Source organism: Pan troglodytes, chromosome 18 (assembly GCF_028858775.2).
Source record: "Pan troglodytes isolate AG18354 chromosome 18, NHGRI_mPanTro3-v2.0_pri, whole genome shotgun sequence".
NCBI lineage: Eukaryota > Metazoa > Chordata > Mammalia > Primates > Hominidae > Pan > Pan troglodytes.
This window is the reverse complement of record NC_072416.2, coordinates 26,775,759-26,803,494: the sequence shown is the minus strand read 5'-3', so window position 1 is coordinate 26,803,494 and position 27,736 is coordinate 26,775,759. Positions and strand designations below refer to the sequence as shown.

At 42.8% G+C, this 27,736-nt stretch overlaps 1 protein-coding gene across 4 annotated transcripts in view; it reads right to left on the bottom strand.

Annotated features, from left to right (window-relative positions):
* PRKCB (protein kinase C beta) overlaps positions 1–27,736 on the bottom strand; it is a 380,988-nt gene that overhangs the window by 33,317 nt on the left and 319,935 nt on the right. For all 4 annotated transcript variants that reach the window (XM_016929638.4, XM_003315019.7, XM_054668319.2 and 1 more), the window contains 5 exons: positions 14,969–15,060; positions 12,755–12,817; positions 6,422–6,560; positions 2,133–2,213; positions 1,757–1,864 (listed from right to left, as the gene is read on the bottom strand). In XM_016929638.4, coding sequence (XP_016785127.1) covers positions 1,757–1,864; positions 2,133–2,213; positions 6,422–6,560; positions 12,755–12,817; positions 14,969–15,060 — 483 coding nt within the window. The remainder of the gene's footprint in view (positions 1–1,756; positions 1,865–2,132; positions 2,214–6,421; positions 6,561–12,754; positions 12,818–14,968; positions 15,061–27,736) is intronic.

Below are 27,736 nucleotides of genomic sequence, written 5' to 3'. Positions count from 1 at the left end.
GACTTGAACTTGGAGAGAATTGGCCAAATGAGAATTTCTGCGAATTACAGAGGGCAAGCTCCAACTACAGAGGGCCATGGTTTCCAATCCAGCTGACTGGTGCTTTGTAAGAATGACAGGCCAATGTGGCAAGATCTGATTTTTCAAGAGAAACCTGAAAGCTGAATGTTTTTGAGAAATCTCTGGATCCTTATATGCTGGTAATTATTAAACAAACTAAAAGCTCCAGGTACCACCTTCTCTCTACCCGCCCCCACCCTTCAATAACTTGTCTACGGGGGCCTGTAGACGCCTTCGTGTGTGCCTTCTTTTTCTTTATGGGCTTTGCTTGGGTTCCTAATGCACCTCTGGGACTCCCCTCTCTATTCTTCACTTTCTTTCTCCCTGCCTCACACCCTCAAAGAAAATATTTTCAAGCAATTCACTTTAGATGTTCGGGATTGAGACAAATTCACAGGTGGTTTCCCCAGGGATACATGCATCTTAGCCTATGCAGCTGAGGTGCAAACCTTAGGTGATTCATTGAGAGTGGGAATTTAGGCAGTGTGACAAGGCGCTTTTAGGCTGAGAGGCTGGCCCAGCTATTCCAAACTGGGCCAAGCCTCAGATTGGCCTGCCTGAGTTTCCCAGCTTTCCTTCACCCAAGACAGTGCATCCAGCATCTGGCTGGGGTCAGGAAGAACAAAGTAGGGCATGAAAAGTCTGCAAGCATCCCACAGATCTAGGACTGGCAGCCCTGGTTTATTCAGACACACAGGTGGGAACCCACTGATTAAGGCACGGCCATGTTCTAACCTGTACCACTGGGTGGAGGGAGAGCAAATCCTTTATTAGTATATTATGTGTAGAACATATTTTCTGGGCATCTAATTCTATTGCTTTCAGGCTTCCATCAGAGTTGAAAAATCACTTCATTTGGACAGTATTTTTAAAGGCAGTGGTCTGCAAGCCAAATGGAGACTTTTCCAAAATACTCATACCCAGACTTAATCTCTGGGGTAAGGCAGAAGCATGTGCATTCTGGTAAGGCACTTCGGGTTATCCTGATGGCTCCAAAGGTGAGGGTCGCCGATCTTTAGGATCTCACAGAAGTCACTGTGAGTATGCCCTGGTCCAACACAAGATGCAAAACAAACAATCCTTCCCCATAAACACACATCCTGCTTTCTTCACAGGTGCCCTGTGCATAAACCGTAGATGTCCAAGCGTGCATGCCCTTTTAGCCATTTGTGTGTGTGTCTGGGGAGAGGAGACAGTGGGATTTTGAGTACATTGAATTTCAGTCTGCTTATCTAGAGAATTCCTTAACCTCAACACTGAGTGGTATTTTTTAGAACAAAAGTTGTACACTCTTAGTATTAACTAAACACATACAGCAGAGCAGGGCAAGATAGCCTGAGTTGTGCCAAAGACCTCTTGTGCCCTTTCCCATGACTTCCAGCTCTTTGACAAAATCTCTGTGCTTTCTACCTCATTCATTCAATAAGCTTTCCCCTGTGCTGGTTCAGAGACTGCAGCCCGGCCAGCAGCAAGACGCAGCTGCAGGCAGCTCTCTACAGCACTTCTGTGCAAATCAGAAAAAAAGCTCTCTCTCCTCCGGGAGGTAGCAGCTCCACATCAGGGTTCTCATATTGGCAAATGGAGTGAAGGGTGGAGTTCAGGCTCTGTTCCCCCCTGGTGGGGTGTTCTTGGGCAAGGTACAGCCCACATGCCTTTATGTGGTGGTCCTGGTCACAGCTTTAAGAGATGTACTTACCCCTTTGCAGATGGCCACAGCTTCCTTGGACATAGACTTGGGATAGGCTACGTTGTGTTCCATGATGGATTGGAAGAGTTCATCTTCATCTTCCCCTTCAAAGGGTGCCTGTATGACAGGGGAGGGTGGGAGGAGAAGAATCCCTGCTTGAACCCTCCCCCTAGCTCCCCTCAACTGGCAGACCCTCCTCCCTGGGGCCCACAGTGAAGCCACACACCCAGGCTTTCAAATGACCACAGACTTGTATGACCCCAAGGCCGGGAAAGTCATAGAGGTTCCAATTTATGAGCTGTTACCAAACATGCATTCTCCTAAAGAAACCATGTGGATGGGGGTAGGGAGGACTTCTCTTATCGATCACTTAAAATTCAATTACCTGCCCAGCCAACATTTCATACAGCAGGACTCCAAATGCCCACCAATCCACGGACTTCCCATAGGGCTGATAAGCAATTATCTAGAAAAGAGAAGGCACCCTATCAGGGAGGTTTGCAGTTCATGTTTCTTCTGGAGACAGATTTCACTCTTCTTTTACAAGAAGGCCAGTGCCCACCTGAACTGTTTCTTTACATTAGCTACTCAGGGAATGACAGACATGCTTTGCAGAGGCACCTGCAGCTGGGCAAACACCTGTGGCTGTCACATTGCCTTTTCGAAGCACTAAGTAAGGTGTATTGTTATTATTATTTTCAAAACAGTGAGCATGGAATTTTTAAAAGGAAAAACTGTCTTTACTCCTCTGTAAAAGTTACAACATTTACACAATAATGTAAATATACTTAACACTACTAAATTGTATACTTAGAACTGGTTAAAATAGTAAATTTTACGTTACATGTTTTTAAAACATAACTAAACATAAAAATGTTTAAGAGATAACAACATTTGTCACTATTTTAATATTTCTTTATAAAAGATAGCTCAGCTGAGATAATAACATGAAAATCACCCATAATCCTTTATTAAGAGAAAAATTATGACTAATATTTGGTCTACTTCATTCTATACTTTTTTCTCTGAATATATATTAAACTCTGTGTGTATGTGTGTGCTTTACATAAACACTTTAGTATTTGGACGATTTTTTTTCTTTTTTTCTTTTTTTTTTTTTGAGATAGTGTCTCTTTTTGTCACCCAGGCTGGAGTGCAGTGGCGAGATCATAGCTCACAGCTCACAGCCTTGGCCTCCTGGGCTCAAGCAATCCTCGCACCTCAGCCTCCTGTGTAGTTGGGACTACAGGTGCTCACCACCATGCTAATTATTTAATTTTTTGTAGGGATGGGGTCTCTCTATATTGCCCAGACTGATCTCAAACTCAAGCAAAGCTCCCACCTTGGCCTCCCAAAGCACTGGTATTATGGGCAATAGATCTTTAATAAAGCCAGTTATTCACTTAAGTTTTCCTTGCTAATTTAATATTTGCATATGAACATAATCAAGTTTTATCTGTGCATAGCATTCCGTTGAATGGATATACCAAAATCTATCTTATAAATTTCCAATTGATTAGGTTTCTTCCAATGCTGTAACATATATTCTTGTAATTAGACATTTGGACATCTGTCCAAGTATTTCCTTAAGATAAACTCCTAGATGTAGAATTGGTGGATCATATGGTATATATGGTTGTGAAGTTTTTAATTCATATTCCCAAACTGCCAGAACATGGAAAAGTCTAGAAGAGCTATGTGACTGTCCATCTTTCAGCATGCAGGGATGTAAAACTAACCATGTCACAGGTTAAGAGGTAATACAGCAAAGGCTAAAGGCTGAGGTCTGAGGGTTAGGCAGTCTGACTTTGAATCCTGACTGCTGTCTACCGGTTGGCTGTCTGACCACAGGAGAAGTTACTTAACTTCTATAATCTCTATATCATGAAGTTATGTGAGGATGAATGAGATACTCGGTGGCTTTCACATATTATGCCCTCAAAATGTTAACTAATCCTGGAATGTTTTATAATTAAGTTATTGCTTGTTTAACTCAAAAAGGGTATTTGAGCAAACTTGGCTATAAAGTGAATGTTTGTTTCTTGATCTCTATCTCCCACTTTGATTTCTATTCCAAAATCAGAAATGCAGAGATGTTGATTACAGGATACAAAATTTCAGTTAAGTAGGAGGCATAAATTCAAGAGACTTATCGTGTAACACAGTAACTATAGTTAATAACAATCTATTGTATTCTTGAAAATTGCTAAGAGGGATTTTTAAGTGTTTTTACCATAAAAAAATAAGTATGTGGATAATAAATATGTTAATTAACTCAACTTAGCCATTCCACAATGTATGCATATTTCAGAACAACATGTTGCACATGATAAATGTATACAATTTTACTCGTCAATTATGAATGAATGAAATGCATTCTGAGAAGTAACCCTCAAGACAAGGAAGGGAAAGCATTCCAGGAGAACACTTCTCATTGAACGTGTTTTCCACTTTGGGAGGCCGAGGCGGGCGGATCACGAGGTCAGGAGATCGCGACCATCCTGGCTAACACGGTGAAACCCCGTCTCTACTAAAAAAATACAAAAAAAATTAGCTGGGCGTGGTGATGGGCACCTGTAGTCCCAGCTACTCGGGAGGCTGAGGCAGGAGAATGGCGTGAATCCAGGAGGCAGAGCTTGCAGTGAGTAGACAGAGTGAGACCCTGTCTCAAACACACACACACACACACACACACACACACACACACACACACATACAAAGAAACAATGTGGGATGCCCAAGCATCATCCCATTAGAATCTCTGCAGGTGGAGGCCCAGGATCTGTGGTTCTCAGAAGTTCCTCGTTGGTCGTGATTCAGGCAAGCACAAGAAACCCTGAACTGTGTGGCTGGTGAAGTTGCCTCCCCTCCAGCCCACAGATGGGAGGGATAAGCAGCAGGTCAGGCTTTGTCGTGAGCTAACCACATCACCTTCGGCAACTGCTGTCACATCCCAGGCTCTAGTTTCCTTTGTAAAAGGATTAACTTGTTGGCTTGTCATGAGGATCAAATAAGACTTGAAGTACTTTAAAAGTGTGGAAACACTTTCTTTCTTTCTTTCTTTCTTTTTTTTTTTTTTGAGACAGAGTCTCGCTCAGTCGCCCAGGGTGGGGTGCAGTGGCATGATCACTGCTTACTGCAGCCTCTACCTGCTGGGCTCAAGTGATCCTCCCACCTTAGCCTCCTGAGTAGTCAGGACAGCAGGGGTGACCTAGTGCACCTGGCGAATTTTTAATTTTTTTTGTAGAGATTAGGGTCTCACTATGTTGTCCAGTCTGGTTTCAAACTTCTACCCTCAAGCGATCTTCTTGCCTCAGGCTCCCAAAGTGCTGAGATTACAGGAGTGAGCCACCATGCCCCAGCTGCATCCTACATTGTAAAAGCTCCCTCACGACTCTAAACTGCAGTTAGAGTTGAGAACCAGAGATTATGGAACCCCTGGCCTATCAGGAAGTTGTGTTATGGATTGTGTCCTATCTAATTAATTAACAAAATGATAATAGACCAAAGCATATCACATAGGGAAAACTTCACTGGGTCCGAGTAAAGCCTTATTATTTTTAAAGAATTACTTTATTACTCAAGTAATACCCAAATACATTTACCTTGTAAAAAATGTCAGCAGTATACAGAAATAGCTAAATTTCTCTTTACAATTCCCTTATCCTCAGAGGTAACCAGTGTTATAAAATCAGTTTGAAATCTTCCAGATTTTTGTATGCTTTTACTCATTGAAAACAGAACAGTGTTCTGTGTATTTCTGTTTCATCCATAAATAGTATCATAGTGTTATTTGCCATTCTTCTTCTTCTTCTTTTTTTTTTTTTTTTTGAGACAGGGTCTTACTGTGTCACCCAGGCAGGCTGGAGTGCAGTGGCATAATCACGGCTCACTGCAGCCTGGACCTCCTGGGGCTCAGGTGATTCTCTTACCTCAGCTTCCCAAGTAGCTGGGACTACAGGCATGTGCCACCACACCCGGCTAATTTTTGTATTTTTTGTAGAGATGAGGTCTCGCCATGTTGGCCAGGCTGGTCTGGAACTCCTGGGCTCAAGTGATCCACCTGCCTCTTCCTCCCAAAGTGCTGGGATTACAGGCGCGAGCTGCCACACCTGGCCTTGTATTTGTCATTCTGTACCTTGATTTTTTTCTCTAACAATGTGTCTTGAAGATCTTTTCATATCTACATATATATCTAACTCACTCTTCTGAATTGGTGCCTGGTAGTATTTCATGCTATAAATAAATCATGGGCTATTGTCCATTTTCCAGCTGAGGGACATATACAGGACACAGATCCCATGTCGTATGCCAGCCCAGGGGATATGCTCTTTTTCTCTCAACAAACATTTCAATGTCATAATTAGGCGGTATCACATGGCCGTGAGCCACAACAGTTTGACGAAGAATTTTACTGATGTGTGTTGGATGGTTCTTTTGGGTTTTATTTAAATTTTCTCCCAAACCTTGATGTATTTTGGGCTTGGGCTTCTGGATGTGTGCTAAATTAATTTGCATGTGTGATCTCAAAGGGAGGATTTAGAGTATAGAATAAGAATCTGCCCGAGGTTCCCTTGCAAGGTACCACCCTCAACCCTTCCCAGCTCTCACACAGCCATCTGGGGAGCAGAGGGTACATCATCGCAATGTGAACGTGTGCCCAGCAGCTCTCACCTCGGGGGCGATGTAGTCTGGAGTGCCACAGAATGTCTTGGTTGTCACCCCATCCCAGATGTTTTCCTTACACATGCCAAAATCGGCAATCTTGATGTGTCCCTCAGAATCGAGCATCACGTTGTCAAGTTTTAGGTCACTATGGCAGACACAAGAATTTAGAGATTTAATTAAACGCTATGCATTTCAAGCCAACCAACAGCCACTCATTATGCATAAAACACTGTGTTAGGTGTTGTGTGGGCACAAAGGTCAGTAGAAACCAGCCTTTGACCTCCAACAGCTTACAGTCTGGCAGGGAGATAAAAAGAGGTCCGCAAGCCTCCGTGCTTTTCTTTTTCTACACAGCCAACTGTGCCAAGTGTCTCACAAGGACACAAAGAGACAGCACTTCTGAAAAGACGGAGATCCACAGAAAGTTAAGCAAAGGGCAGAGCATCCATGACACTTCTTCGATCCAGGAAAATTCCAAGAATTTTCCTTTGCCACTTAAAGACTCCTTATATTTTGTAAGAAGATACATTTTTCAGAAAATTATTATTTTTTAAAATATCTCTAAAAATTACAAAGAAAAAAAAAGCTGATTGAAAGAAATATTTAATGCTAAGTGTTCCCTGATCTCTTGGGCCACCTTCTAGGACATGACCCAGGAGTTTCCATCAATTCTTTGAATCAAAATATATTTGGCAGGGCACATTGGCTCATGCCTGCAATTCCAGCACTTTGGGAGGCCAAGGCAGGTGGATCACAAGGTCAGGAGCTCAAGACCAGCCTGGCCAATACGGTGAAACCCCGTCTCTACTAAAAATACAAAAATTAGCTGGGCGTGGTGGTGGGCGCCTGTAGTCCCAGCTACTCGGGAAGCTGAGGCAGGAGAATAGCTTGAACCTGGGAGGCAGAGGTTGCAGTGAGCCGAGATCACGCCACTGCACTCCAGCCTGGGTGACAGAGCGAGACTCCGTCTTGAAAAAAAAAAAGTTGCATAATTACTATGTGACAGGCACTATGCCTGGAGCCAGGTATAGTATGTAGCAGTAAACAAGATAAGCAAGCCTCCTGTTCTTCAGATTAAATTTCAGTGCTGGGAAAAAGATAATTACTCTATAAGCATGATTATTATAGATTCTGATAAGTGGTATGATGAAAATAAAGAGGACATAAGATAGTGATTGGAGGAAGTCACTTTAAGCAGTGTGTCAGTCAGAAAAGACCTGTCTAAGGCGGTGACATTTGAGCTCTAACCTAAAGCATATGTGCTGTATTCTCTTTTATTTTCATCTGTGTTGATGAGAAGAGCTTGATATTTTGGGGAACAGTTGTAGGTCTTTAGCACACAAGATTGCTCCAATATCAACACACTTTCCTCCTCCCTAAACACCTACTCCAATGTCAATGCTTTATATTTCAGCACCAGTGAGCAAGGCTGAGAGATGGATCAGTCCTAATAGAAGATGGGGAAGTCCGATTTCCTGAGAGGTAGGGGGATCTATTCCTTAATTCAGATCTTTCCCTTCGGTCATCTTGATTGGGTAGTGGGCATCTGTGGTTCTGTCTATTCTAGTGTTTTGTGATGACAGCATTCTAATATTTCTTAGAAGAACCACCCTCCTTCAGTTCTTCCATGTAATATGGGTGTAACATGGCTTCCATGTAACATGGCTCCAGCGTGGTCAAGTGGGCCTGTCCCAGCCAATGGAAATATTCCATCCTGCTGGTCACAGTGATTGATTCAGGAATGGGCATGTGATCCAATCTGGGCCAATCAAAGCTGTTAAGTATTAGTGCTGGCACTTTGGCTGGCATAATCAGGAAAGGGATAAGTGCATTTTACATTGGGGTTGTTCAGGTGGTATTATGGAAGTCTAGAAACTCCAGGGGTCACCAGATGAAAAGAAGCAATCTAATATAGAGAAAGTAGAGCCTAGAGGGAGGGTGATAAAATGTGCCCTCATAACGTCACTTGAGCCTCTGCATTTATCCAGGCCTAAAGTCAGATCTGCACCTGGATTTTTCAGTTATGTCACCAATAAATGCCTCTTTTAACCTAAGTTACTTTGAATTGAGTTGCTGTCATCATTTCCAACTAAAAGAATACAATTTGAAAACTATATCCTGGCATCTCCTATCTGTGTCTGTGGGGTCTCCTTATTCAAAGGGAGGGGGAGGTCCACTTGCACTTGCCCACTGATGTTTGCCAATCCCAACAAGCCATGCCTTTGGCGCTGTCCGTGGTGCTGCTCATATCCAGCCTTCATGCTCATCTACAGGCCACCGTGATTTGAGTGAAAGTTTGGAACTCACAAAACCCAGGCTTTGCAGCAATTTGCTTTTCATAAACTTACTAGGTAGGTCTATATGTGATATATGTGATTTCTCTAATAGTGACAAATGACAACCCTTCAGCTCGACCACATGCTCAGAAGCAGGCAGCTGGGTAGACTAGGGAAGTGATAAAATCTTCATCTATTATAGAAAAGAAGTTTCAGGTGCCAAGAGCCAGGCAGTCCTGAGGCTGGAGGGCACCTCTGTCATCTTCACTGTCACATACAGTGTTTTGATATCACACCCTAATCTTTTGTTCTGTGTAATAAATCCTCATTTCTGCTTCAAAAGGTGGATGGAGAAATTATTTTCATTTTTCAGAAAACCATCAAGGGCAAAACCAACACACATTCCAGAGACAGTGGTCAGTAAATCAGACACTAAGTTTGATAGGAAGAATCTTGTTCCCTTCCCGCCCCACAACCCAACATCTCCAGTTCCTTAAAGATGGTAAGTCTAACATAATCCTTCATCCTCTTTACTTAAGAACTGTTCAATTAAGTAGAGATTTAGATGAAGGAGGTAGTGATTTGTAACATCTTAAAAGATCTTACCACTATGAAATCAATCTCTACGAAATGATAAAACCGTACATCTTTTGTCAAGTAATTTATTTTTTACCATTTCCATTTGACTATCAATTTCAAGAACTCTATTTCCATCAGTGTTCTCGATGGTGAGCAACAAAAACCAACTATGATGATTTTTACCTGAAAAGGAATTCATCAAAGGATATTGGGGAGCTCATGGAATCTTTGAGGAGACTGAAGAACCAGATTAAGAGTCTATACAGCCTGAAACAATGCCTAACTGCAACTCAGGGCTTGTCCAGTGACACCACCACCCAAGCTGCCATGGGACACACACATCACCCCTTGTTCCACGAAGCCCTAATGCTGGACTCTGCCTATTGCTATTAAGACCCTCTTCTCTTGCCTCTGGAAAGTAGTTGCTGATAATTACTATGGTCACTCTTGATTCTATGCTTTCTGCTTCCTTGGCCACTAGTTTCTGATTCAAGGTCTTGAGTAAATATGACCAACTGTCAGAGCTTGGGTTGTGTGCCTGCCCTGGCTACAGGTGAGCTGTGAAATGAGTATCTGTCATTTTCATTATTTATAGTAGGAGATTGACTCCGTTCTTCCACATACACAAAAGAAGGGTTCAGATGCAGACTGGCTTAAAAGATTGATAAATACCCCTTTAAAGACCATATTAATAGTGGAAGATGAAAGGGAGAGTGTGTAGTTAGTTTAGGAAAAGGGGCTTTGGAATAGGTATCATCTTAGCACCTGAAATGCTAATCTTTTAATTTTACCACCTGCCTGGCCAGTGAGCTGGATCCATGGATCCCAGATCCCAATGCGGCTTCCTGATTGATTAGAAACTAGCCCTGAATCACAACTCAATTGACCGGAACTCTAATTATTTCCTCTCCTGTTTCCTACACTGGGAGTGGATTTTCTTCCAATAAACTTGTAGTTCCATATTTAATCTTCTCAAGAACCCAGTTGGTTCTATTTTAGTAGAGGCACATCCCACATAGGAGTTAGGTCCTAATGTCAGCACCCAAGTTGAAAATCATGTAGAGTGAAAAATCACCCATGATGCCTGTCTCTTTGGTTAAGCACCAGCTGAAGTCATCGGCTTGAATTTAGGGATCATGTCATATGGCGGATCATGTGTACTTTTTTTTTTTTGAGATGGAGTTTCATTCTTGTTGCCCAGGTTGGAGTGCAATGGGGCGATCTCAGCTCACTGCAACCTCTGCCTCCCGGGTTCAAGCAATTCTCCTGCCTCAGCCTCCCGAGTGGCTGGGATTACAGGCATGTGCAACCACACCCAGCTAATATTCGTATTTTTTAGTAGAGATGAGGTTTCACCATGTTAGCCAGGCTGGTCACCAACTCCTGACCTCAGGCAATCCGCCTGCCTCGGCCTCCCTATGTGTTGGGTTTACAGGCATGAGCCACTGCGCCCAGCCTCATGTGCACCTTTCAAAACCAGAATAATATTCAGCACAAAAAGATGTTGTCACTATGAGAGTCAAAAGAGAAACTAAGGGAATTAGAGGATTTCCATGTGCCATTTCATGCACACATAGTGAACGTGTTCATTGAGGGCAAACATGGGCATGGGCAGAATGATCATACTATTTAAAATTTAAATTCTTCTTTTTTTAGAGACAGGGTCTTGCTCTGTTGCCCAGGCTGGAGTGCAGTGGCACAATCATAGCTCACTGCAGTTTCGAACTCCTGGGCTCAAGTGATCCTCTTGCCTCAGCTTCTAAATTCTTCTTCTTCTCTCTATTTTTACATTTTCACTAGGATCACCCACATGCCAAGTAAAACCACTCCTCTTCTTGACCTTCTTCCCTCCATCATTAGGAGAAAGTAGGAATGGCGGGGACTTTGTGCCCTCAGAATAAGATCATCCTTCCCCCTATAGATTCCATATCACCACTTCAGGTGTGACTAAAAGCCCCAGGACTCTGAAAGCCTCTGACAAGGTCCCCACTTCCCATTTCTCCATCCTACCAGCATCCCATAGCCTGGCCTCCGCTATCTGCCTTGTACTTACCAGGGCTAATCTTAACATGCCTTTTTTTTTTTTTTTTTTTTGAGACAGGGTCTTGCTGTGTCACGCAGGCTGGAATGCAGTAGTATGATCATAGCTCATTGCATCCTTGAATTCCTGGGCTCAATTGATCCTCCCACCTCAGCCTCTGAGTAGCTAGGTCTATAGGTATGCACCATCACACCTGGCTAATTTTATTTTATTTTTAAAGATGTGGGCCTCACTATGTTGCTTAGGCTGGTCTGGAGCTCCTAGCTTGAAGCACCCCTCCTGCCTCAGCCTCCCAAAGCGTTGGGATTACAGGTGCTAGCTACTGTGCCCGGCCCCCTCATGCCTTTTAATCCCATATCCCGCAGTTAAGGCAAAAGGCCCAGGACTCTCAAGTCACCCCTAACTCTCCAGGCCCTCATCACCATGCTCTCTACAGAATGAGAGAGAACCCTCCAACACCCAGTGTACACCAGCACCCTCCCCTGCTTGATTTATCTCCATAGTACTTATCACTACTTGGCAGACTATGTTTTTATGATTCACTTATCTAACTCCCACCATGAGAAAGATAAACTCCACGGGGGCAAGGGGTTTCATCTGTTTTATTCACTTCTGTATGCCCACCACCCAGAAGAGTGCCTAGAATATAGTAGGATTTGATAAATGTGTGTCAAACACATGAATGGAAGAGACTTTTGTGGTTCTTCATAATCTTTGAAATAGACCCCCACCCATGCCAAATGCTATTTGGAGGCCTCATACCTTGCAGCCTCTCTTGCATAACAAACCAGCCCAAGCCTGCCCTGGCTATGCCATTTGCATCGATGTAGTACAAGGAGAATTTTACGCCCTGGACTTGCTGACAAATAGCAGCCTCGGGTGCAATCGTCTGCCTTGCATGAAACATAAAATGGTATGACTCATGCAGCTATGATCATCCATTTGCTCCTCCAAAAACCAGCAAATGCCAAGTCCTGAACTTAATCCTGTCTTTCAGGGCAGCCACTCAGAGATCCATTTCCAAGTTGTACTTACATAGCAGAAATAAATAAATAAATAAATAATGTTTCATAATAATGTGATCCATCGCATTCTGCCAGCCAAAATTCTTTGCCTGCTCCTCAAATGTAGGGTCCACAAGCAAGAGAAAGAAGTACTGAGGTCCTCTCTGTGAGTCTCCTCTTACAGCAAACAGTCTCCTGTTTGAGGCTCTGAACCATCATTGGTGACACAGTCCACCGAGATTTTCTACCACCATACAGAGCTGCCCAAACTTTGCCAGGGCAGTGGGCGATGCTGCCTGGCAGAACACATGCCCAAGTTAGTTCTGGAGGATTCCTCCCCCACCGCGGATTCTAATTTTAAAAGCAGCTGAAGAAAGAGGCAGGGCAGGGAGGAGCTGAGGGAGATGAAGAGTTGGAAAGTACAGCAGTGTTCACTTACCGGTAAATGATGCCCTTACTCTGTAAGAAGAACAGACCGATGGCAATTTCTGCAGCGTAAAATCTGAAATTAAAAAAAAAAAAGCAATGGAGAAACTCAAGGACATCATATGCTTGGCAATGCTCAGAATTCAATACAATATTGAACTAGGTGCAGGACATTAAAGAACCCATGGATGGTCAGCTATATAGCTCATAAAGTGCTGAAAGTACAGATGGATTCAAAGGGTGGTTTAGAGGGTGATGGGGTTGCCTTAAGGACAAACTGGGGGTAGGCAGAAGTTCAGCAATTATATAGTGGAGAAGGGGACATGGGATATGATGAACTAGATGAAGGATTATAGTTTCACTAGCTGGGCAACATAGTGAGACCTTGTCTCTACTAAAAATAAAAGAAAAAAATAACTGGGCGTGGTGGCACATGCCTGTGATCCCAGCTACTCGGAAGGCTGAGGCAAGAGGATCGCTTGATCCCAGGTGATCAAGGCTGCAGTGAGCTATGATCAGGACCAATGCATTCCAGTCTGAGCAACAGAGTGAGACCCTGTCCCCCACCCCCCAAAAAAAGAGAGAATTATACTTTCAGACTATATAGCAAGTTAAATTATCTTAACAATAGCAGCTAACATCTGTTGAAGGTTTACCATCTGCCCAGCACCATTTTAGGCATTACCTGACTTAATCCTAATAACAATCCTGTAAGGTAGGTCCTACTAGTATCTCCCCATTCCTCAAATGAGGAAACTGAAGGTTAGAGAGATTAACTTGGGCAAGTTATATAGTGAATGAATGGCGCAGCTGGAATAAGAAACAACATCTGTCTAAAGTGTAACCTCTTATTGAAGGTCAACACAGAAAGAAAGAGGTTTCAAGAGAACTGGGAAGCCCAGTTATGTCACAAAGGTTGGGCAGGGCTTTGGGGAACTATGTAAAGTGTCTTGACATGTCTTGTGTGACAATGGAATTAAAGCCTGTGGTCAATTAGATGTTAGAAGTAAAAGCAAAGCTAGTCCTATTAGAGTCATGCCAGGAGATACAAATGGCTAGATTTGGAAGCACAAGAATAATGCAGATCCTATCAGAACATAGTGCTCACAACCTGTCCAGGTGGGAGGAGAGGGGGCAAGCTGAACTGGGTAGGAGCCACCGAGCCTCTAGTATGACAAGGTGGGGTTCTAGATGAGCTCTGGGGGCTCTCTGGAGAGGCAATAAGATCTTAGAAAACCCCCCAGGAGAGGTTATCATTGCTAATTCCTATAACTTGCCATGTTCCTAAGCAGGGGAGTGACATGATGAAATCTGTGTTCTAAAAAGAAGAGACTGTAGCTGCCTTTTGAACCGAAGGGGATGGAATTGACTCAGCAGAGGAAACACATTTCCAACAACCCAGAATCAGTCTCCCCATCACAGGAACCACAGACCATTGCCACTGAGCACCTTGATCCTTCACCCCCGTGGAGTGAAGGCATCTAAGACGGAGAGTGGTGTAAGATAAAGAACATGGGCAAAGAAAAACTGGGGTCAGAATTTGGGAACTGCTTCTTACTAGCTCCGTGATTTTGGGCAAGCTTTCAAAACCTTGCATCTCCATTTCCTTGTTTGTAAAGCAGGGATGGTAGCATCTCCCTCCCAGAGTTATTCTCAAGGTTAAGTGAGACGATGTTTGTTAAGCACTTAGGGCCTGGCTCATAGTAAGTTCTCAATAAATATTAGCAAATGGACACATAAAATCTACAATGATAATCCCCAAGGAAGATATAGGGCCTTTCTAAGCAGTCAGGGACATGAATTAGAAATAAAGAAATAGCTGTGGTTTTAGAGCTTTGAGTTTTGTTTTATTTTTAGGAGAGACTACAGCTGTGTGCCACCATGCCCAGCTAAGTTTTTTATTTTTTATAGAGACGAGATCTCGTCATGGTGCCCAGGCTGGCCTCTAACTCCTGAGCTCAAGTGATCCTCCAACCTCGGCCTCCCAAAACACTGAGATTACAGGTATGAGCCATGGTGTCTGTCTGAGCTTCAGGTTCTTAGCTGGTGTCAGAAAAAAAAGAAGTATCTCATATTATGCAGAACAACTTTCTTCCCTGGCTAAATATTTTTTCAAAAAGATGCCCGAGGTCTTTAAAAATCCCTCTTTGGCAAAAAAACACCTCAAAGGAACCACTAACCTACCCATTTATCCCAAGGAGAAAGCACAGCACTAGTTCTCACTTACACAGCATGGGGCTCCTTGAACCGGCCGACTTGCTGGATGTGATACATGAGGTCGCCCCCATTCACGTACTCCATCACAAAGTACAGGCGGTCCTGGAAGAGGACAGCAAACAGCAACATTAGCATCCTGTAGCTTCTGGGGCTCCAAATGGACAGTGGGGGAAGAGCTGGAATTTATGATGAAAACTACCAGGGCTCTCTGACAGATCCCTGTTTGCTGGGCTTCCTGTTTCCTCAAGGGTAAGGTTTGTGTCACTGGAACTACGCAAGCGAGCGTAGGTGATACACAGATAATTTTTTTCATTAATAATTACAACTTTGGCCAGGCATGGTGGCTCACAGCTGTAATCCCAGCACTTTGGGAGGCTGAGGTGGGCAGATCACCTGAGGTCAGGAGTTCAAGGCCAGCCTGGCCAACAGGGCAAAACTCCATCTCTACTGAAAAAAAACAAAATACAAAAATTAGCGAATCGTGGTGGCAGGCACCTGTAATCCCAGCTACTCGGGAGGCTGAGGCAAGAGACTCACTTGAACCCGGGAGGGGGATGTTGCAGTGAGCCATGATCATGCCACTGCACTCTAGCTTGGGTGACAGAGTGAGACTCCATTTCAAAAATAATAATAATAATAATTACAAGTTTATATTTGTTTTTGCTGGAAAATACAATTAGCATATTAATCTTGTGACTTAACTGATATTATTGTTTAGGATAAAGCTGATTTTAACAAAAAGTGGAAAATATTAAGTAAATAATGTTACAGGTGATAGACAGCTGTAGTAGCCAGCCTTTATGATGCTCCCCCCGCCCACAGTGATTTTTCAGTCTCTTGGTATTTATGTTCTTGTGTAGTACCTTCCCCTAATGAATAGGACTGACCTGTGTAACCCATTGGATACTGCAAAAATGACAATGAATGCCTTCCAGGAGTAGCGCGTAAAAGACCTACAACTTCCACCCTGCTCTCTCTCAGATCACTTGCTTTTTGGGAAGCCTGCCGCCATGCCATGAGGATGCTTAAGCAGTACTATGGGAAGGTACATTTGGCAAAGAACTGAGGCCTCCTGCCAGCAGCCAGCACCAACTCCAGTCCTGTGAGAGAATCACCTTGGAAACAGATCCTTCACTCAAGACAAGGCTTCAGATGACTAAAATTCCAGCTGGCAATCTGAGTGCAGCTTCCTTTGAGACCCAGAGCCAGATCAACTAGGTAAAGCATTCCCAAATTCCTGCCCCACAGAAACTGAGATAATAAATGCTTATTGTTTTAAGCCACTGAATTTTGAGGTACTCACCAATAGATAACACAGTGGCTATCAAAAACAAAAAGATGAATTATCAAGGTTTGAAAAACAGTAACCTAGGAAGGCATGTCCAGAAGTAAAAGAACTGGGGCCAGAAAAAAATCTGTGTCCTAATCAGGGAAGTTTTTCAGCATGTCTTTCAAGGGATATTGTGAACTTCTTCAAGTCAGGGGCTATGCCCTTGTTGGCTGTGTAAGCCCTGTTTCTGACAGCACAACTAGCACATAGCAGGTGCCCAGAGAGGGAAAGGGCACAAGCTTTGGTGCCAAAGACACTTCATTTGGAAATCCAGCTCTGTCTCTTAATAGCTGGATGTATTTGGAGAAGTTATTCAACACCTGGGTTTCCTTGTCTGTCAAGAGGAGATAATAGTAGAACCTCAGTGATGTTGCTGGAATTAAATAAGTCAGATGTGTGTTTTGGCCCTTGGGCAACACCAATATGTGACTCGCTTCTCTCCTTCCATCAGAGGGTGTTTGCTAAATGAATGAATGAATCACTTTATCTCTTCTTAGAGACTTCTGCTTGGGTGAAATCTCTCCTTTACGCTACGTTCCTTTGGCTTGCAATGGCAGAGTCTGCGCTAACGAATTTGGGAACTGAAGTCCCTCTTATGTTCTCAGCCTAAAAAAGTCACTTCCTCTAACCCACCCAATCTAAATTAGGTCTGCCGTTATACTCTTTCATGAAAGCCTGTGGGCTTTTTTCTTTTCTTTTCTTTTTTTAATCTCTGACCACATCATAATTTGTTAATTATATTTTGAACTTGATGGTTATTTATTTCATCTATCTATTCAAGTAAAAACAAATTTACAGAGTCCTACTAGGTACCAGGTTATAGATGGGTGCTGAGGATAGAGCAGTGAACAAAACCAACAAAAATTCCTGGCCTTTGTCTTTCATTCTAGCAAGTAGACACAGAAAAGGCAATAAATGCTAAACATAATAAATAAATTATATAGAATATTAAAAGATAGCCGGGCACAGTGGCTTGTGCCTGTAATCCCAGCACTTTGGGAGACTGAGGCGGGCAGATCTCCTGAGGTCAGGAGCTCGAGACCAGCCTGGCTAACATAGTGAAACCCTGTCTCTACTAAAATATAAATACAAAAATTAGCTGGGCATGATGGTGTGCGCCTGTAGTCCCAGCTACTCGAGAGGCTGGGGCAGCAGAGTTGCTTGAACCTGGGAGGTGGAGGTTGCAGTGAGCCAAGATCACACCACTGCACTCCAGCCTGGGCAACAGAGTGAGACTCTGTCTCAAAAAAAAAATAATAAAATAAAAATAAAAATAGAAGGTTAAAAGATTAAAAAGTGCCATGGGGGAAAAACAGAGCAAAGTATGGAGGATTGGGAGTACCAGCTGGATGAGATGGGAGAAAGGAGTTCCAGTTTCAATAAAGTATTCAGGATAATCTTATTTCGAAGGCGATCCTTCAGCAAAGACTTGAAGGAGATGACGAAAGCAGCTATGCAGGTATCGAGAGTGAGAGCTTACCAGGCGGAGAAACAGGCTGTGCAAAGGCCCTGAGGCTAGAGCACACCTCATGTGCTTGGAGAAGACAGAAGAAGGGGGACAGGGTAGGAGATGAGCCCAGGGTGGTGCTGAGGGACTCATCATGTAAGGTCACGTAGGCTAACACAAAGGTTCGGGGTCTCACTCTGAAAGAAACGGACTAATGCCAAATGTGACTGAACGTTCCACAAATCCAGGAGCCATGTAAAATTTGTTTACCGCTGTGTACCAACAGCCCAGCACCATGCCTGACCAAAGTGAGACATCAATATACATTAATTAAGTGAATAAATGGGTGATCCTCGAGGCAGCAGGAGTTACTGGGTCTCCAAAGCAGCATTCATACAGTCAGAAGATTGGAATCAAAGCTCTGACTCCACATTTTCTGACTACTGGGGAGGCTTGGCAAGACCATTTTACATCCCTGAGCCTTGATATCTTCATTTATAAAATGAGGATAACATATGCGATAATCTCTAACAGACTGACTGAGGGGCTGGAATGAAACATACACAGGGCTGCAAACTGTAAATGTGATGAAAATGAGATGTCCTGGCAATACTGCCTGAGTATTGAAGCCAGACAAGTGTTTTCCAAACTCAAGTTGTATCTCACGTTAATTGATGATTGAATCAATTTGGTGGGTCATGATCAACTTAAAAAAAAATAATAGAAAAAAGAGATCAGGCATGGTGGCTGGCTCCTGTAATCCCAGAACTTTGGCAGGGCCGAGACAGGAAGATCACTTGAGGCTAGGAGTTTGAGAACAGCCTGGGGAACATAGCAAGACTCTGCCTCTACCAAAAAAAAAAAAAAAAAAAAAAAAAATTAGCCAGGCATGGTGGTGAGCACCTGTAGTCCCAGCTACTCGGGAGGCTGAGGCAAGAGGATCGCTTGAGCCCAGGAATTCAAGGCTATAGTGAGCCATGGTGGTGCCACTGCACTCCAGCCCAGGCAACAGAGTGAAACTGTCTCAAAAAAAAAAAAAAAAAAAAAAAAGAAGTAGAAGAAGAAGAAAGAAAAATAATGAAATGATGAAATGGAAATTATCAGTGCATGCTGCACAGAACACCACTAAGTACTTTTTGTGGAATATATGTTTTGGTTATATTTATATGTTGCTATGGCTGAGTCACAACGTAAAAGGTGACGTGCTGTCAAAAGTTGCAAAGCTATTGTGAGGGGCTATAAAACCAGGAGAGGAGGTGGTGGGAAAGTGAAGCAAAGATTTCACCTTTTAAGTCAATACAGTATTTGAAGTCTTGTTGCACTACTTACTAACTGCAACACTGAGCAGTTATTTAATCTAATTTTGGGCTTTCTCTTCACCTGTAGATGGGACATTTTTCACTTGCCCACAGAATATTAAACAAGGACACATGTGTAGAGTGTCTAACATGGTGCTGGCCATATAACAAGCATTTAATTCACCATTTAAAAAAATCTTCCATACAGCACATAGAACTTTATCTTATATGTAACAGTCATATGTGCACTTATCAAATGTGGGAGTGCCTAATAATTATAACAACAACAATAATGAAATTAAGCTCTCTTGGGTACTTACCACGTGATGAGCTGAATGCTTTACATATTTTGTCTCACTTGTCCCTCTACAAAACTCAATGTGACAAGTATAATCATTCTCTCCCTTCTAAAGAGGAGAAAGTTGAAGCTCAGAAAGGGTAAGTAACTTGCCAGTGGTCTCTCAGCTGATATGCTGCTGCAAAGCCAGGGTCTGAACCTTAGGCATTGGGTTCCAGACTCTACACTCTCAACCCCTCATGATGCTGCCTCCAGTGGGTACATCTTGTGTGAAAGGTTCTGAGCTAGACATTGTATGGATGTGTGGATGTGTCCTCCCCTCAAAGAGCTTCCAGTCCAGGAGGGGAGAGAAGGAACATGGAGATTTAGTGGTACATCAAGACAGAAGCTGGCAGGTTACAGGAGAGCACAAGTTAACCAATTTTTTTTTTTTTTTTCTGTGGCAGGGTCTCACTCTGTCGCCCAGTCTGGAGTACAATGGCGTGATCTCTGCTCACTGCAGTCTCAACCTCCCAGGCTCAAGTAATCCTCCTGTCTCAGCCTCTCCAGTAGCTGGGACTACAGGTGCACACAACCACACTTGGCTAATTTTTGTATTTTTTGTAGAGACAGGGTTTTGCCATGTTGCCCACACTGACTAATTTTTAGAAAATGGTTTTTATTTCTCAGACCAATACTACTTCACCCTCTCAACATGTCTAATGAGAAAAGGAGGTGAAATGATCACTTATATTCTCAGGGTCCAAGGCATAGGAGATTTGCCAAAAGGTCACATACAAGTTGGTGGCAAAATGCAGACAGTAAGCCAGAACTGCCGACACCCAGCCCCTGGTTCTTTGGCTTTTTTTTTTAATAGAAAACAAGCCTAAAAATAGCATCTGTCTTTGCTGCACGTTGAAGAGAACCAAAACACTTGTTTTAAAAATTATTTTTAAAGCTAGCAGATGGCATTGGCCACAGAGAGAGAAGTAAGTGAGAGAGAGATTTCACTTGCTTGCTTTCTGCTTGGAAGAACTCGGCTTGCCCCCCAGACTCATTAGTCGGAACCCCCACATCAGGGGATCGCTCCACTGTGAGTAAGGTCGTGTTTTGTGGTATGTTTCTACCACTAACCATATGCAGGGAAACCCTAAGATCTATCATCTTTGAACTGTACTGAGCATGTGGCTTCAACACACCAGCGCCTAAGCTAGTAAATGTTACGGTTGGCATCTCACTGTCCTTTTATTTCTGAACAAACACTTAATGATGCCCACTCTATGCCAGGAGCAACTCTATTGCCAGAGATGTTTCTGTGGATAATCCACGGTGCCAGATGTTAAGGATTCCCAGGCGAGGGACAGGGGCCAGATAAATTTCCAAATGGCCGTGTTTCCCAAAATGGGTAGGAGATCATTTTAGGTAGTCCATGGATGTATGATGGTTTCACCTTTATGGCTTTGTATTTGTTTTAATGTATATTGTGGAAAATACAACTAAGCACTTACGCTCCTGATTTGATGGCTATTATTGCTGGAGAGGGGGAGTAAAATTCATGGAGTCATATAAAAGAAAAAAGGGGAAAGGTAGGGTAAGACCAGATTATGATGCACTGCCTAAGACCATCCACCCAAACGTGACTTGTCTCCCAACCGGCTTTAAGATCTTTACCAAGTTTCTCTGCCTCCTCTACTAAAATTGACTTATTTTTTAAAAATATTTTTATTAACTCCGTTAAAAAAACGTACACACAATTATTTTAAAATATTTTAACTTCATACCAAAGTCATAAATGGAAATTCATCCCCTCTATAGAAAACAAGTACATATCTGGACCGGGTGCAGTGGCTCCCACCTGTAAGCCCTTTTGGAGGTTAAGGTGGACAGATCACTTAAGGCCAAGAGCTTGAGACCAGCCTGGCCAACATGGTGAAACCCTATCTCTACTAAAAATACAAAAATTAGCCAGGTATGGTGACACACACCTCTAATGTCAGCTATTCGGAAGGCTGAGGCACAAGAATGGCTTGATCCCAGGATGTGGAGGTTGCAGTGAACCCAGATCGTGCCACTGCACTCCAGCCTGGGGAAGAGTGAGACCCTGTGTCAAAAAAAAAAAAAAAAAAAAAGAAAGAAAGAAAAGAAAAAAATCTTTACTAAGTTTGTCTGCCTTTTCTACTAAAATTGACTTATTTTAAAAGTATTTTTATTAACTCACTTAAAAAAACTTAAACACAATTATTTTAAAAATTTTAAATTTCATACTAAAGTCATAAATGGAAATTCATCCTCTCTGTAGAAAAGAAGTGCATATCTGGAGTCCATCATCTTTATGCAATATCCAGTCTGGCTCTGGTACATCAATCCTTTAAATGACTTATTTTAAAAATAAATGCAATGTGTTCATGTACCACCAGGTTCATCTCCCACTCCACAGTAAGCAACATCAAAATCTGGAAAACATTGTCAGAGGCAATCCAGAGCCAATCTGGAGCAGAGAAGTGAGTTTTAGAACTTTCATCGAGCGCTTATTTTTGCAAGTCATGGCATTAGGCAGGCATTAAAAGGATGAAAACGATGAATAAGGTTCAGGCTTGCCCTCAGGGAATTCAGAATCTTGGTTAAAACAAGTATACAACTAATTCAAACCCTAATCTAAAATAGAATGTGGCTGGGCACAGGGGCTCATGCCTGTAATCCCAGCACTTTGAGAGGCTGAGGTGGAAGGATCGCTTTTGAGCCCAGAAGTTCCAGACCAGCCTGGGCAACATGGCAAGACCCTGGCTCTACAAAAAATAAAAAAATTAGCCAGGCATGGTGGCGCACACCTGTAGTCCCAGCTACTCAGGAGGCTCAGGTGAGAGGATGGCTTGTGCCCAGGAGGTCAAGGCTGCAATGAGCAGTGATTGCACCATTGCACTCCAGCCTGGGTGACAGAGTGAGACCCTGTTTCAAATAAAAGTAAATAAATAAATAAAATGGAATGCGATAAAAGAAAGTGCATGAGAGGCATAAAGAGTGAACTATGGGGGCTTCGGCTAACTAAATGGACCTCACGTACTGCCTCTAATTCTTACATATTATTCCCCTCCATAGCACCCTTAAATTTGCCTTTGTTCCCCATTCCTCCTACGAAATTATTGCAAAATCTTCCTTATCACCACACTCAGTGTTTTTTGATTAGGGCTTATTTGTTGGACTCTAATATATGAAAATCAAAAAAAGTATTTCTTGCGTATCGACTTGAAGTCCAGATTGGCTCTCTCCTACTTACTCAATTTTCCAAGAAGAACTTGTCACAGCTCAGAATTTCAACTCTCATCTCGCTGGGCTGATGAGTCTTGACTTATATTTCTATCCTCTCCCTCTCTCCTGAGCTCCAGTCAGCTCCAGCTGGCTACAGGACGTTTCTACGTGGGTGTTCCACCGTCAACTCCAATTAAAAGCTCGGAAAGGCAAACTCACCATCTTTCTCTTCAAACTGGCTAGTCTGCTTGACTTTAAAGGGCTTCTTCAAAATTGTCATTGTTATTGTGATTCTTCATTACACTATTACCGCTGCCCTCTAAGCTTCAAGTGCCTTCAGGTAATTTAAAATTCCCTTTCTCCTTAATCTCTCATAATCAGTAAATAAATAAAACTAAATGTCTGTCTGTCACTACATTATGCAAAATGGTTGGCTAGAATTTCCCAAATTTGGAACATGAGTATGAGGATAGTCTGATTTAAAATGATGACTAGGTGGGAGGTGCAGAATTCACCTGGAGGTCTCCAGAGGAAGCAAGGGAATTCAAAGAGACAATCTTCCCCTAAGACAGCTGAAAGTGGAGTGTAACATGATGCCTGTGTGACTGCCAGGGGGACACTTGCCACTTTTAATCAGATACCATGAACAGAGAAAACCGACCACATGGGCAGCTCTATGTACCATGCTCCAAGGGAAGTTGCTGCAAGAATTTGTCTATTTAATGATCTTTAATGATTTTCCAAGCTGGTCTGTGGATTCATCCCGTCTGGAAGCTGATCCCTTTATTGCTCAGAACCATCTGTTTCTCTCCAGAGAGGCTGTGTAGTGCTGTGGTTAAGAGCCCTGGTTCTGGTATCAGCTAGTCCTGGGTTCTAGTCACAGTTATACTGGATACTTGCTCTGAGACTTTGGGTCAGTTACTTAGAGTCTCTACCTTCCCAAAAGGGGGTAATGACAGCTTGTTCTTCATAGGGGTGTTGCCAAGATACATCAGATGACGCATGTCAAGTCCATGCAAACTCAAAAAGCCTTACCCAAGTAAGTGTGCACTCAATGACATGTGTTCACACACAACTTTTCCTTCCTCTGTATTTTATAGCCTTGAAATCACTGTTAGAATCAAGCAATTGATGCTCCTCTAGCTTTTTTGTTTGTTTGTTTTCAGCTTTCTAAGCCTTGTCCCTCCACATAGAGGCCAAAGTTTTCAAAGGCTAGAACTACCTCTATTCTTCCTCGGAATTCCACAGATCTTTGATTATTGAATGAATATGCAAAGGCCACCATCAAGAAAACAGAGAGCATAAGGCTGTGTCTATTCCTACCTGCCCCAGCTCTATTTGCCTGGGTTGCATTTCTGATTCATTTCCTGTACTCAAGATCCTTGGATGGCTTTAGTTGGCTAAAGCACTAACACCTGCCAAGCTCTCACCAGTTTCCACCCCTGGGAGGCAATGATGCCATGTTTGTACCACTAGCCTATAACTATGTCCTGCTTGAATCCAGTTAGTCTCCTTGGACTCAAGATGGTGCCTCTCACCTGGCATGAGCACCAATTATTCCCTCCCTGTAGATACAACCCCTTTTAAAAGGTTCCTAGTGAGTTAGTAGCAACCAATTGCCAGCTGATTGGGCCAGGAATAAACACCTGACCCAAGCTGAACCAACCAGATTCTCTTTCCCAGGACTATGATCTGAAATTCAGGGAATTTGCCAGATAGGCAAACTGCAAGGAGCTAACGAAGTCGTGTTTACCAGGAGCAGTGAGAAACAAAGAAAGCAAGGACAAAGAAACCTAGAAATCTATTCTAGACTGCTTTAGGATTACAGATTCTAGCTCCTCATGAGGCCCAGGTACACCTTTGTCTTTGGGTGGTTTCTTTCCAATAAAATCCTCTTTTTTTGGTTACCTGCATAGATTGCATAGTGGTCAAGTCAGGGCTTTTAGGGCACCCATCACCTGAATAAGGTACATTGCACGCATTAACTAATTTCTCATCAACAATCCTCTCCAGGCTGGGCGCGGTGGCTCATGCCTGTAATTCCAACACTTTGGGAGGCTGAGGTACGGGGACTACTTGAGCCTAGGAGTTTGAGACCAGCCTGAGCAACATAGGTCTCAACCCCATCTGTACAAAAAAATTTTAAAAAATTAGTCAGGCTTGCTGGTGCATGCCTGTGGTCGCAGCTACTCCAGAAGTCGAGGCAGGGGGATCGCTTGAGCCCAGGAGGTCCAGGCTGCAGTAAGCCATGATTATACCACTGCACTCCAGCCTGGGTGACAAAGGGAGATCCTGTCTCAAAAAAAAAAAAAAAGTCTTCTCTGTTTTTTTGGAGCTATTGGAGCCAGTTTGGTGGGGGGGAGGGGAAGGGGTGTTCTGTTTCTTACAACTTGATCACTGCTGACTGAGACAACAGCCAGAGCCACCTGCAGCAATGCCCTTAAGTCCAGCCATATCCTTGGGTACTGCTGCCAGCCCAGAGCTGAGCCCGAGTTACCAGGACCCCTGGGACATTCTCGGGGCTCATTCTTGGGCCATCAGGGGTCCACTCTACAAGTGGGAATCATCCTCACCCGCTCCCTGTCCTCTCTTGCATTCTGAATTGACGTTCCTCCCAGCATGCCTTGCAACTGAGTTATTGCTGGGCCATGGCAGCAAATTTGGGGAGGAAGTAACTTCTGTCCTTCAATGACTCATAAAATCTAATTCTATTTAAAAAAAAAAAGAGGTGCATATGTTCAATTGAAAAGAAAACAGTTAAAATAGATGTTTTGCTAAAGAAACTTAACTGCCTGTGCCCACTGGCAGTTGGGAAATTGCATGAATGTGCCGGGCTGACAATTGTCCCTGAGAAAAACTGCAAAAGGAATGGAAGAAACATAATTCTTTTGTACCTATGCAGCAAGGTGCACCTCCAGTCCAGCTCTAATAATGCCGGCAACCTCCATTTCATGTTTATTATATTTTATTCACCATCTCTTTTAATCTTCCCTGATTATGCCCACTTTAAAGATGATGAAATCCATATTCAGAGCTGTTAAGTGACTTCCTAGAGGTCATCTAGCAAGCAATCACAGATCCAGATTCACCTGACTGTGGAGTACAGGCTTATTATCCCTTTGTGCTTCTAGGACAATTTGCCTAAACCATCTAATGAGCAAATCTCTGAAAACTCAACCCCCTTCTGGGAGCTTTTGCATCTATTTGGATATTAACTTGGCCATCTTGTGGTACATTAAAAAAAACTTAAACAACTATATTATAACTACTTCTGCAATGATGTAAGTTCAAAAAGAAGGCACTTATCCACAGACCCCTCCCTAAATCAAATCAATATTTTGATTTGTTTATGCCCCCTTCTGATTCTTTTCCATGTGAATATTCAATTTTAACACACTTAAAATAATATCTTAAATAGGATTTAATATCCTACATTTTCTGTTAACACCATGCTGTGCATATGTTTGAAAGATATTTTTATTCCAATATAAGATTATTTCTGATGTAACTTTGCTTTTTTAAATAAGTTTTTAAAAATCGAATTTACATCATTTAAAAAGTGATTTTTAAAAAATGGTTTTGTACATTGCTGGTTGTCTCTTTCACTTTTATCCAGTATTTTGGCCACTTTTGAGATTTTTTAAAAGTCTATTAAGAATCTTTTATCTTTAAAATTCTGAGTCTCTAGAAAGAAAAACATCAAATTTACAGCATGTTATATTGGATTTGTCTCTTTTTTTTTTAAAGGTAGCTGATTCAAAAAGAATTCTGGGTCACAAAATACAAAATGACAATCCACCGGGGCGACACCGGCCTTCTCGCTGTTCCTCAAACACGCGGAGCATGCTCATGCCGCGGGCATTCACACTCACTCTTCCTGCTGCCTGGAACACTCTGCCCCCAGATAGCCACATGCCCCGCTCCCTTGCTTGCCCTGGTCTCTGCTCAGATGTCATCCTTATCAGAGAGACCTTCCTTGATGATCCTATCAAAAATAGCATCTCTCTGCCCCAATCCATCCATCTCCATCCTCTTTACTTTGTGTCATTATTATAGTTTATTATCAGTCTCCCCCAAGAGAATGTAAATTCCAAAGAAACAGGGACTTTATCTGTTTTGTACCTCATCATGGTGATGCAATGGGGCCTGATACAATTATTTCAATGAATAAGTCTTTGTTGAAAGAATCAATAAGCATTAGTACCCTCTGTATACAGGCAGCATACAGGCAGTAATACCCTCTGTATACAGGCAGTAATGCCCTTTTAGGGATATGGCCTATTCCAGCTCCACTGCCTCCTCTGAAGCCCTGCTCTGCAGATCCAGGCCATGCAATGCTAGAAAATGAGCAGGAGCCAGATGACCATTTTCAAGGACATCCCCAGAAAGAGGTGTCACCTTCCTGCTCATTTTAGTCATGATAACAATGGCTTGCCTCATGTATATGCAGTGCTCCCTAAATTTTAATAATCATTCCCATGGATAAAATCTTATCTAATCCTTGCAATATCCCTGTAGGATAAGCGGAGTGACTTCCATAGTATTAAAAAAAAAAAAAAAAACACCCAAAGGGCTATTAGAAAACCTGAGCTCAAGCCCTGGAACTGCCACTTACCAATTGTGGAACTTGAGCCATTTCATCTTTCTGGGGGTCAGTTTCCATTGAATAGAAATGTGGACCATAATACTTATAGTGCTTTTGTGAAGATTAGATGTGATCGTAAGAGTGAAAATATTTTATATTTTATTTTATTTTATTTTATTTTATTTTATTTTTTGAGACAAAGTATCAGTCTGTAGCTCAGGCTGGAGTGCAGTGATGCAATCATGGCTCACTGCAGCCTTGACCTCCCAGGCTCAGTTGACCCTCCCACCACAGCCTCCTGGGTAGGTGGGACTACGGGTGCGTGCATCACTCCTAGCTAATTTTTTGTAGAGATGGGATCTTGCCATGTTGCCCAGGATGGTCTTGACCTCCTGGATTCAAGCAATCCACTGCCTACACCTCCCAAAGTGCTGGTGTTACAGGTGTGAGCCACTGTGCCTGGCTGTAAAGTGAAAATATTCTATAAGCCAAAACCAGGAATGTGAAGTTAAGGCACAGGTAGGTTAGCAAAGGCTTCCGGGTTTGGGGTTCTAGAGTCTTGCAGAGCAAATCTTAGCTCCACTACTTAGCAGCT